The sequence below is a fragment of the Aythya ferina genome (assembly GCF_964211825.1).
Source record: "Aythya ferina genome assembly, chromosome: Z".
NCBI lineage: Eukaryota > Metazoa > Chordata > Aves > Anseriformes > Anatidae > Aythya > Aythya ferina.
Window position 1 is genome coordinate 26805631 of NC_140299.1, and position 12151 is coordinate 26817781.

At 41.5% G+C, this 12151-nt stretch overlaps 1 protein-coding gene across 6 annotated transcripts in view; it reads right to left on the minus strand.

The window, feature by feature from the left end:
* Nucleotides 1-1014: 1014 nt before the first annotated feature.
* The window catches only part of ARHGEF28 (Rho guanine nucleotide exchange factor 28), a 130080-nt gene continuing 118943 nt past the window's right edge, over nucleotides 1015-12151 (minus strand). For all 6 annotated transcript variants that reach the window (XM_084503448.1, XM_084503447.1, XM_084503444.1 and 3 more), the window contains one exon: nucleotides 1015-2091. In XM_084503448.1, the coding sequence (XP_084359574.1) occupies nucleotides 1931-2091 (161 nt within the window). In that variant the 3' untranslated portion in view covers nucleotides 1015-1930. The remainder of the gene's footprint in view (nucleotides 2092-12151) is intronic.

A 12151-nucleotide genomic window follows, 5' to 3' on the forward strand; every position in this document is an offset into this window, starting at 1 on the left:
GAATCCTCTTCCTCTCCCATTTGCAAGAGACACTTACGTGGGAATTCCCACACCAGGTTGGGACAGCAACTATCCATCCAGCAGCCTGGATTTGACAGTAACCAGTACCAGATGTTGCAGCAAAGGCATAATAAAAAGCAGAGTGAGCAATTGTGGAGCAAACTTCTTAGTTTTTCCCAGTCTCCCACCAGTTGCTGGGCAATGTGCATATGCTGAGACATAATACATTCTAGGAACTGGGGTGGTTATTCAGAAATTTACCAAAAAGGTGTCCAGATGGCAATCCAGGTTCACTGCTGACTGGTAAAACAGTGAAGGTTTGGTCTGTAGGATCCCTATCAAGAGGCTGTACTCCCATTTTAATTGTAGTCTAATCGTGAAATTTAAAGCACATCAAACACTCTGAAATTCTAGAAAATTGTTTTTTTCCTCTTACATGAAGATGGCAAAGAAGTGCTGTCAGGTGAGCAGGAGTCTTGAAGGCTGGAAATAGAAACTGGAAAATACCTCTGCAGGCCCAATCTTTCCACAATGACATGGGAAAACAATACCAACAGGCAAGCAGCACCTACTTATCAAGAACATCAGTCACCCAGTTATTAGCCCAAGACACCAGCCAAAGAGACAGCCTGGTAATCCAGTGAGAAGCAACTTGGAAAGCACTGCTTTTTTGTTTTTAATATCCCCATTAGCCTACCAACCCTGGATGAGAAGCCTCCACAACGACCACCATCCAAACTTCTGCTCCTTGCAAAAGATTTTGCACAATGCAAAGCTTAGGGTAAAATGGAAACCCTACGATGCTTGGGGCACATCCAGAGTGCTCCTGCTGCACCACTGCAGGACACACCTACTCAAATAGGCATGGCTTTGGTTTTGCCAACCGAGGTGCCTGCAGCACAGCTTTGGTTGCACTGCACCAATGCAGGAGTTGGGCAAGGAGATTTTATGTTAATTTTTTTCCTTCTGTTTTCAAACTTCTCTGGAGGACGCAGCAATACATCAACATGACAGTTTTGCAGAAAGACGTAGAGCATTTAATTGATTCAATTAAAGTGTACAAAGATTACTTAAAGACAAAAAGGCATAAAACAGGTCCCAGTTGCTTACTGCCTAACAGCCTGATGATCCTGTAAACCTGAAAGCAGGAAGCTAGTTGGTTCCATGTAGAAAAGCAGCAAAGTTTCCAAAGGGATTGGTTAAATGAAAAACCTACGTTTTTTCCCCTCTCTTTTGTGTTGTTCAATGAGGCTTCATCTGGTAAATTTTAATGTATAAGGGCACTTACTGACATGAGGTACAGTTCCAATACAATAGAAAATTGACTTACAGCATCTCTACACAGAACCTGGCAACAGTACCAAAATGATGATAAGGTCTGGGACCTGAAAAACACTTACTAGCAATTGTATTGAGACCACAATCACCCTCCTCTGAGCAACTTCTGAGCCAAGGGATAAGGAAAATGACCCAATAGTTAATGTACATAGCACATTTCAGGAGAAATTATAGCTATTATTATTACACTGCTCTCTTCTCATGTAATATCACAACTGTTAGAGGGTTGCTGATTCATACCCTGGAATCACAAATAGCAGGCCCAACTCTCTTAGTTTGCTCTTTTAAAAAGAGGGCTCATGAGAAAAGCAACAGTTGAATTCACAGCTCATAACGGTGTCTTTGCAATTCCAAAATGTTACATCTCCCCTGCTACCCACTTCTTGCAAAACACTTGAAATAGAATCATAAATTATTTTTTTTAAAGACTTCAAAATAACTTAATTGTTGTACACATAATTGGGAAAATCTTGCACTGAGTATTAAATACTATCCTTAGAGCCACTTGGTCATACAGAGAGCAACTACAGACATTTAGAAAAGCAAACACAAGTATATTTCTAAAGTGCTACAAAGATTAGAAAATGAGCCATCAGAGGTAAACAATTTTCTCCTCTCCTCTGTCTCCACTCTTCATGTCCTGCAGGCTCTCAGGCTGGTGGTTCGGCAGCAGTGCTTCAACCCGTGGTGTCTGGATGGATCCATGGCTCAGACTGCTTGTTTGGGGACCCTGGGTTTGTGAGGCATTTAGATCTGTAACACAAAAAAGAAGGACACGTGACAATACATCTTATTCCATACCCATGCAATCATTAAGAGCAAATTTTAACTTTTAATTAGCAGTGTGCTGAAGTACCATGTCCTATCTTGTGTCTGTCTAAAAAGGAAAACATTTCTTACATTTCTTACATTCAAAACATTTTCTTTCTATACAAAAGCCTGGTGAGAGCTAGGTTGTCAAAATTTACAGAAATCTGTTCAAGTCTTTCCATTGCCATCCAAGGATCAGTGCCACTATTTTACAATAAAATACATGTTTACCCTTACTTTGCCAACCAGACACACACTAATGGAAAGGCATAAATGCTGTCAGAGTTGTGCTGGAGGGAAACGTACAGTACATAACTGGTACCTTTATTAGCAAGATAATCCAATTGTAAAATTAATACGGTTTCCATCATTACACAGAATTTTATTTGCAATTTTTCTTTTCATGTATGCAAAAGAATCAAGTGAGCAAAGCCCAGGTAAAAGTCTACCGGACTTGCTCTTGCAGTATGTAATAGCTTTATAACCAGTCAGCTTTTTCTGCCAGTTTTATCTGTGCTTCTTTGGGCAAAACACCTACTCTATTCTTGTCTCAGTCTTTTAGCTGTGGAGATAGTACTTGTAACCAAATGCTACAAAATTACTTCACAAAGACTTTTCATTTGTTATCTTCCTAATTTTCTCCTGCAAGTGCAGTGAACCAGCCACTTTTTTTTTTTTTTTCCCCAGCAGAGCTTCGAAGGCTGTTGCAATGATTTATGGGTTATTACAATAAATAAATAAATAGATAGATAGATAGATAGATAGATAGATAGATAGGCTGTATTTTCTTTCCCAGTCCAATGTTTGTACCACTTTAGGACATCAGGAACCACACCACTGTAGTTGGCTCTTCTACATCTTTATTCCTTGAAATCAGCATTTGCCATAGAAACAAGATGCATGAGAAGGGAGCATGTATCATCATACTTGGTATGAAAAAAGCCTGCAATGGCCATGCTGCAATATTTGGTCCATTCCTTTTACTGCAATCTCAGCCCAACCAGCCCATACTACCTAAACAGGGTTAACACCTCTTTCTTACCTCTGGTAAAACTCCACAAGAAGCAGCAGAGGTTGGGACATCTGCCACAGTCACCACGGTTAACACCAGAAGCAAGCAATCCCAGCTCTGGGGGCCTTTGGGCTTTCTGTCATTCATTCATGCCACTTTGTGCCTGCCCTGGTCTCTGCCCCTTCTCACACGTGTGCAATGAAAATCAATTTTAAAGGATATACTTGGCATTTTACACACTGTCACTCTAAATGGTGGCAATTTACAATGTCACCTGCCCACAACTGGCACTTCTGTGATGCACACAGCTCTCACCAGTCTTGTTCATTGAGTTTACAGAAAAACAAGTTTCCTGGCACCCTGCAAAGCCCAGGCTCTCCGGTGTTTAGAGTGGTGGGAGAAGATTACAGGACAGGCATGTGGGAACATGTCATATCACTGCCTCTGCCTACAGCATGTTCTCTGCTTTGATATTTACCCAGCTAAGGGGAGCAAACAGGCTTTGCTGTTTCACACCCGGTGCAAGCTGCAGGCGCACTATACCCTCTGCTGAGATTTCAGGGTGGGTGCCAGGGCAAGGTATTTACGTACAAGCAGTGCTTGGTCATGCTGGGGTTGTAGTAAAATGATGTCCAAATTCCCTTTCTTTTACTCTTTTACACTGGATTTAAAGGATCAAGTTTTTGCCTCAGTTGAGATCCAGAATAAGTCTTGACTCTGGATTTGCAATATCTAACACAGAAGGATTGGACTCCCTTACTTGAACAGTCCTGCTCTGTTAGTTGACATTTGCATTTATTTCTTTGTAACAGCCGTATTAGAAAAAGATTATGATTTGCAGGCTCAGATTCAAGAAACCAGAAATACCCTACATCTGCTTGTCTTTATGCAAGCTGGAGAGTTTGCTTCTATTTATTCAGTAAAAAGAGTAAAAGGTCCTCAGCCTCTGAACACGTATGTTTCTGGGTAATTTTGTCCACATTAATATTCCTTTTAAGTCCTGCGAGTCCACTCATCTTGACAAAGTTATGTGCATAAGAATATCATACAGTAAGCACTTATTTGAAAGATCTGTTTCCAAAGTTTACGAAGTACATAATTGGAGAAGCCTAATTACAAATTTGAAGAAACCTAGAAAAGAAAGAGAAACACCTTACACAGTTATTTTCTACCATCAAAACTAAACAGTAATTGCTTCACCAATTAAAATAGTAGCTGTTTCCAAACCATTTCTCATTAACTGGTACAACACTAAGCAACAGATCTATGCAGTGAAAACTGACAGCATTCTGGAAAAACAAATCAGATGCTGTCACTGTTGAAATAAGTGATTTGCTGCTAGTTTAGCTGTTGTGTTTTTGTTGTTGTTTTGCTTTTTTTTTTTTTTCAATTTTTATTATTATTCTCTTTATTTATTCTCTAATCCTTTGCACCCTGAGAACCTGAGCCACAGGAGACCATCCAGGAGGCTCCAGTCCTGCCACCACTGGGGGTGACAGCAGTTTGACAAAGTAGGAAAGACCTGCTCAACCTGGCAGATGAAAGAAGGGGCTGGTTTTTGGGTGGCACTTAGCACAGCCTTTGCCCCACAGAAACACAGAACGTCCCTGGGCCGAGGTCCCCAGCCTGCCAGGTGCCCTGCTGGCAGCTGCCTGAATGGAGACCAGCCAGCCTTGCAGGAGCAGAGCAACGTGCTGGGGGACCAGCTGCTCAGTGACAGGGGGAAAAGAGGCTGGAGTCAGTGATAAGCCTCAGAAGGAGGGAGAGCAGGGAAAGGGGACTTGCTGTAGGGTGACCCAGGTGTCAGACAGCATGGGCTCGTCGTGCAGAGCAGTGCCAGCTGCCAAAAAGGCTTCCCTAGCTCCCCTGCAGCATGGGGCAGATGAGCTGCCCTTGGTCCCAGGCAGACAGCTCTTTAAAAATGCTCCTCCAGAAGAAGGAAGAGCCAGGCTTGAAAGCATCACCTGCTGGCTAGTGAAGAGTCTCAAGGACTAAGGATGCCCCAAAAAATAAAAGTATTAAAAAAAAATAATCAGGAAAACAAGCCATTTATCCTCAGAGTCCATGCAAACAGCAAGGCAGAGGACAGCAGGCAAAGGGAGCTACTGCTGGGAAGGGGCTGCCCAGAAACTCTCCAGCACTGTGCAGGCAGCTAGGCTGGCAGAGGCAGCACAGAGACACCCATGAACATTGCACCAGCTCCAGTCCCGGGCTCCTCTCTGCAGCGCTGTGACAGACAGACAGGGCTCGGAAAGGATTTAGAGTTAGGTCAATAAGGACCATCTGCCTTTTTAAGAGCCTCCTCCGTCGCAATCTTAATTCCCCTGCCAACATTAGACACAAAATGAGCTTTGCAGTCTTCTCTCTCTTACGTTTAGCATTTATTTATTCCTTTCTTCCGCGCTGCCGTGGGGGTGATGCTAGGGCTGACTGTGCTCGGCTCAACAGCGCGCCCACCAGACCAGTGCCCACATCACCAAAAGCGATGCTGCCTCACCCCTCCTGACCAGCCAGGCAAAAACAAACACCAGAAAAATCCATTCATTCACTCTAGGGCTGGCCAAACTCCCCAGCAAAGCAGGATGTGCTTCAGTGAAGCTAGAAGCCAGGTATTAGATGATCTGTAGTAGCACTTCAACAATAAGAATCATTTACGTCCAGCTTTTTTTCTCTCTCTTTTTTTTTTTTTTCTCCTCAGTCAAGTTAATTTTATTTAAATTAATAATAATAATTTAAAATAAATAAATAAATAAACAAAACATATTCCCTACTTCCTCTCACCCCCAATTTTCTCAAAAGTAGTTGGAGGCTGTTTCAGCAGGATTCTGGAAGGAATTACAGATTGTCTCATGAACATTTCGTACTGCCAAACCAAATGTTAAAAATGAATCCCCCCACTCCTCATTTTCCATGACCATTGATACAGTGCAATGAAGCTAGTTATCAGGCAAAGGTAGACAAACATTTTAAGCCTCCAAAATACATTTCTAGGCAACCTGAATATAGCAGTAAGGACCATACTGTAGGCTTTCAGCCTGTGGGACCAGTTTACATGGGATTTTCTAGGAGGACCTCAGTTCTGCCCCCAAGGGTCTGGTCCCAAATTCATAGAACCGATGGCTCCTGCCTAAAAGCATGCTAATCTTGTACGGGAAATGAAATAAAAGTGGCATTATGCATCCTAACTACCTTATCCTACCCTTCCTGAAACACCAAGAGACAGGATTAGTGGCATAGAATAAACCACTCAGAAGGTGAAAGACAAAGCAAAGGAATTTGCAAAATCTGAGATCAATACATACCAAAACAAACATAGCCCGTTATCCTGGGCTGGGGGCTGGTGGTGGTACAAAAGCCAAGTAAACAACTCATTAGTCACACTGATTCTCACCTTCTGACTGTTGTCATAGGATGTAATCATTTCCACATCAAATAAATGCCACAGATTTTCTCCTTCACCTCTCTTTCCCCGGAGAATAAGACCTCTGCAGGTAACCCTGAAGTGCCCACAGTGATGGTGACGGAAAGAATGGGAAGATCGCCCGGCACTTAACCTAGCGTTAGGAAATACTCCAGGCAACAAAACCCTCTCAAGTATCTATGTTTCTAATAGCCCTTTCTCCTCCAGCTCTGATCCCAAATTTTCAGCATTGTAGTATAATTTAAGTTGGAAAGGATCTGAAAAGGTCTCTGGTTCAACCTCCTGCCCAAAGCTGGGTCATCTCTAAGGTCAGGCCAGATTGGATACGCAGGGCTTTCCAAAAAGAGAGGAAAAAATAGTAGAAAAGAGAAAGAAAAAAATAATGAAAGAAAGAAAAGAGTGGAAAAAAAAAAATGAAAGGAAAAAAAAAAAAAAAAAAAACCAAAAAAAAAAAAAAACAAGGGAAAAGAAAGAAAAAGGGAAAAAGAAAAAGAGGAAAGAGGAAACACTACATGGACTGCATAAACAGCACATACACACTCAATGACTTTGCTGTGACTTTCAGAGATCCATGTCACGTGTTGTCTATCTTTGTACAGAAAGAGAGATTTACTCCACTTCCAGCAGTGAACATGTTAAAGATTCTTAAAGCCATTATTTCCTGAGGGGGTAGGGTGTAGACAGAATTAGTTTTTAGTTTGACCATTTATTTCCAATAACTGATACCAGTTTTTATACCACGTTCATCTGGACTGACAGCTGACACATCAACTTCAGGCCAGAGCTATATGAAATGGCAGAGTTGCTGTATTTAATCCCCCCTGCCGGCACTCATGCATAATGCAAAGCATGGGCAGACACCTAAAAAACAGTGCTAAGTCTACCGGGTCTGGGATATTCAAAGGAATCCAAGGGAGACAGGCTCTCAATTGCCATCACAATTCAATAGCAAATGGCAGCCTAACTCCCGTAAGCTCCACTGAAAGTCCCCACCAGCAATCCTAGGGCAGCTGTTTATCTCTAAGGATGCGCCCTGTGATTTTCGTGCAGATTCCTTTGCAAGAGCTGATTTCCCAGGCACCTCTGAGCATCTCAGCTTTGCTCCCTTTCCTCCCGGCAAAAGGCACTGTGATCAGTTTTGATTGCATTTTCAGTTGATAGAGACTATTGCGACAGATATTGCATTGATAGACTTGCAATGGTTTTCCCATTATTGGGAGTTCAGTTGTTTGTGAGCCTACTAGTTGGTAGGGGGAAGTGAACAACATGTGGCAACATCAGATGTGCTGGGGCAACACAGCCCTTTGCCCATGGAGGGAATAACCAGGACACCAAGCCTCAGCAAAATGCCAGGAAAACATTTTGATCTTGAAGCTAACCATGGAAAGAGGAGCATAATCCATTCCTTAACCAACTAAGGCAAGAAACCAACCTGATAATGTTGATGCTGTTATTTACTTGTAACCAGCCCAACCAGAGGAAAAAGTGGCAAACAAGCACTTCCATGAACAAGAGGTCTTTTCACAAAAAGCAGGTGATCAATCAGGTCATAACAGAACCTACGTTAATTAAACTCATAAGATTATGGTGCCATTTGTTTGTTGTTGTTAGGAGACACAGAACAGAAAGAACCTAAAGCCTATGATGATGGTATGCCATGTACCCCTTTTTCATGTCTGTTCTTTGGATTTTAGATCATGGTAAAATTGCTCAAAATGTCTTTATTCCATGTCTTTCTGCTCTTTGTTTTAGCTCTTGAGTTCAATATAATAATGTGAGTCACTTTTTTGGGTTTGCCTCATAATTCTTTAGAGAAGTTTGGTCTAGACAATTTGGACCAAACTGTTGGCCAGGAAGAAATCCACATTATTCAACTGAAAATGCTTTTTCATAAAGCTTCATAATGGTTCCAACTCAGTTATCTGATACCTGTCTTATCAGATTTTGAAGTCATATGATAATGCAACCCTCTTCTTTTATTAAAGCTCAGCAAACACTATTTCTAACATGGATGATATCAAAGAAAAAATTGAAAAAACATCTCATGCTCACTGTCAATGATACCTCTCTAACATCAAATTTATAGCATGCCCTAACCTAGGTCAAAATAATTTTAAATTTTAACCTACGTACATGGCTACAGTATCAGTTGTGTTAGTTTTAAAGTGCACAGCTTCTGAACTATTTTTGGCATGCTGTTTTTTAATGTATATCAATGAGGGACTTAAAAATAGGTCTTAACTTAATCATAACTTGTCTGTATTTTAAATACCCACAGTCTCACCTTGGCAGGGCATGCTGCCTGCCAGCTCTCTGCTTCTGCTTAATATTAATTTATTTAGGTATGAATTCCCTATTAAGCTTTCTTTGTGCTAAGCTTTGAAGCTTTAGATGGTCAATTACAGACACACACATGGTCCAACAGGTATTCTGCTAACAATGAACACATGTTTTATTGACCTACTTCTTTTCCAGCTCATTAAACACAGCTGCACTCAAATGATCAAGAGAAAATAACCGTAAAACCCCAAGAACACCCTTCCTGCAGAGGATCACAAAGAATGGTACAAGCTGCCTGTGCAGAGCCACCACTCCGCACAGCCCTCAGCACCTCTCCAGAGGCAGAGCCATCCACCCAAATGATCATAAAAGCGAGCAGCAACAGGTAAACACCTGGAGCCTCCTCCTTCAGGAGCCTAATGCAAGTATCCAAGGCAAGATGCAGCTACTCCTCCCTGTCCCATGATTTGCAGAAGACATCCAACCAGCAAACTGAAGCCACAAAAAACTGCAGCCAGTGATGAAAGCTCCAGCCTGAGTGCTTGCTGGAGAAATGGAAAGTTCAATTCCCAGAGATTTAACAACTGATGAAACCAGCTCACCTCTCTGCTGCTGGGAAGCAGACCCCCCTGCCTTCCTTGCCAGCCTCCCCACTTTGCACCCCAAGAATAAAACATTGTCATGCAGCTTGCTCTCCTTCCCTCCCAAAGAAACAGCATTAACCCTGAAAAAACAGCGTCTCTGGCACAAATTTACTCCCTTTGAAACAAAATGGGACATTTACACATCAAAACTATTCTCCAGAGCTGTCTGTTACCACAGGTTGGCATTACTGTGCTGATTAACCTCACTTCATATTTTATGGTGTTGTGTTGTGTTTTGTTTTGTTTTAAACTACAAGTTTGCTTTGAAATGAACATTCAATCAAAGTCCCTGGAAAACAATCAGTTTTGTCCCCAGCTTTTGGCCACTCTCTCAAGGTACAATACAAAGGAGTAAGATCTGGAATTTAGTAAATATTTTCCTGAAGAAACAGGAGGGCACAAATGAAGGGGCAGGTCATTTATAAAACACTCTCAAGCTACCTCCTAAGCACCTTGGCTTTATACAGCGGTTTTCCAACAACAGACCAGCTCCATCATTTTTCACTCATAAAAGCTGACAAGATCAAAACGGAGTAATTGGTACAAGAATACTAAGCCAATATAAGGAGTTGCTGCATAAGCAAAAATAAGGCAAAGCACCTGTTTCAAATCAATTGCATGGTAATTTTAACCTTTAATAGAAGCTCCTCCTTATTGATTAATACAGGAAAAAATATGGGCATTGCTACGAGTAAGTATCTGAAAAAACCCTCTTATCTGATGGTCACAGAGATAACTGCACTCCACTGAACTCAAAAGACAGGGAAATATTCACTAATTTTTGACTGCAGATTGAGTCAACCACTTTTATCTGTTTTAAATCTGGTTGTTAGGAAGTGTAGACTGTGACATTTATTTCTTGCAGTCAATTAAAAAACAAAAAGAATTGAACAGCTAAACATTCCACAAGTTCTGCTTTGTAAGCAGAGGAAGTTTTAGGGTGTGATCAAATATTTTGAAATAGTTGCCCTTTTTAATTGTTTGCTAACCACTCTGTGGACATCTAACTGCTGTGAAAACAGTTTGCCTGTAAGATATAGGGAAGACCATACATCAAAGCCCAAGGCACCATTATCAAAAAAACACGTGCTTTCATCCTGTCAGCCCAGTGCTTTTCTCAAAGAAACTGGAAGTACTTGGGTCCACTTTTCTTTTTTCTGCTCCCACTTATCACTGCTATGGGCAACTCTGGCCTTACTTGTAAGCCTGAATTAATCACCACCTCCTTCCACTTTGCCTTTGCCACAGGTTTTGCTCATCTCTAGTCACACAGAATCACCTCTGTAGACCCAGATCTGCTTTAGTCTAGCTCCCTTCAGTGCCTTCCCATCCATTCCCTTCATGCTGCAGCTCTGCCTTGGTCCCATCCCACTGCTACAGAGACCAGGCTGTTTCCCCCCAGCAGGAAAAAGTGATGCTATATTTTAAAATACCTTCCTCCGTTCATTTTGGGAGGCAGGTTAAAACTGCCCATCTTTAATGCAGAAGCCTTTCTCAGGACTTTCTCCCCCTTCCAATCCCTCTGCTGTGTTATAATGGCAAGTTTCTTTGCAGAGCAGACATCTTCTCTGCAGTTATTGCTGTCAGCAACAACTATCCTGCCATTCTCAATTTAAAAAAGAATGCTTTTCGTCCTTGCCAAATCCACAAGATGTCTTGTCTGTCATGTATTCTTTAACACAGAATATATCCAATGACTTTTCAAAGTGCATGGGTTTCTTTGATTTTTTGTATGGTAGACCTAAGCAAATATATCCAAATCACATTGATTTTTGTGGCATTTATGTTCCAGCTCTAAATAACACTTCAAGAGAATACTCAAGGAATCTCAGCAGGTTACCACTGGAGATCTTATTTGATTAAACTAAAAACAACTTCCATACTAGCATCAAGGCTCCTCCTTTCTACTGCCCCACCAAAAATTTACACCCAATGGAAAATTTTCTGTAGCATCTGGGGAGGCAGAACAAGATACTCCATTAAATCTCCCCTAGCAATTTGGCTAGTGCCAATATAATTTATGTGGAAGGCAACTGGATGCTCTTATAATTGGTGCCAATAAAAGACAGACAGACAGACAATCTTCCCCAGTTTCTCAATAAATATTTAACAGCAGATGCTGCTAAGGTGGTTTCATATTACTGAGACTTCATTACTTTTACACAACATGCTACAGGCCATTTCCTGGAATATGTAAAGTATTATACTAAATAATTAAAATGAGATTGTCCTTTTCAAAATAAGCCAGACAGATACATTTGGTGATTCAGCTACATGATTTTCTTGGGTGTGTTTGCATACTCAGGATCTTGCAAAATTCGATCATCCATAAACTGCTTCTCCCAGCCATTAAGATGGATTATTTATTCATACTTCTTAATCTATTTCAGGTTGTAACTGCAATAATAAACCATATACAAAACATTTTTAATGTACTAATGCAGGGCACCCAACCAGGTCTCCACCCACAGCTCACATTACCTACGGAAAACATGGACCTCCCAAGGATTCTTCCTGACATCAGACAATTAACAATTGTTTTGTGCTTCTCCTCAGGGATCACCTCTTCCGCTTTGGACTTACTGCTGAAGTCACAGCTCTGCACAACCCTGAGCTGGAGCTGCCTGACCAGAGACCAAAAGGAGC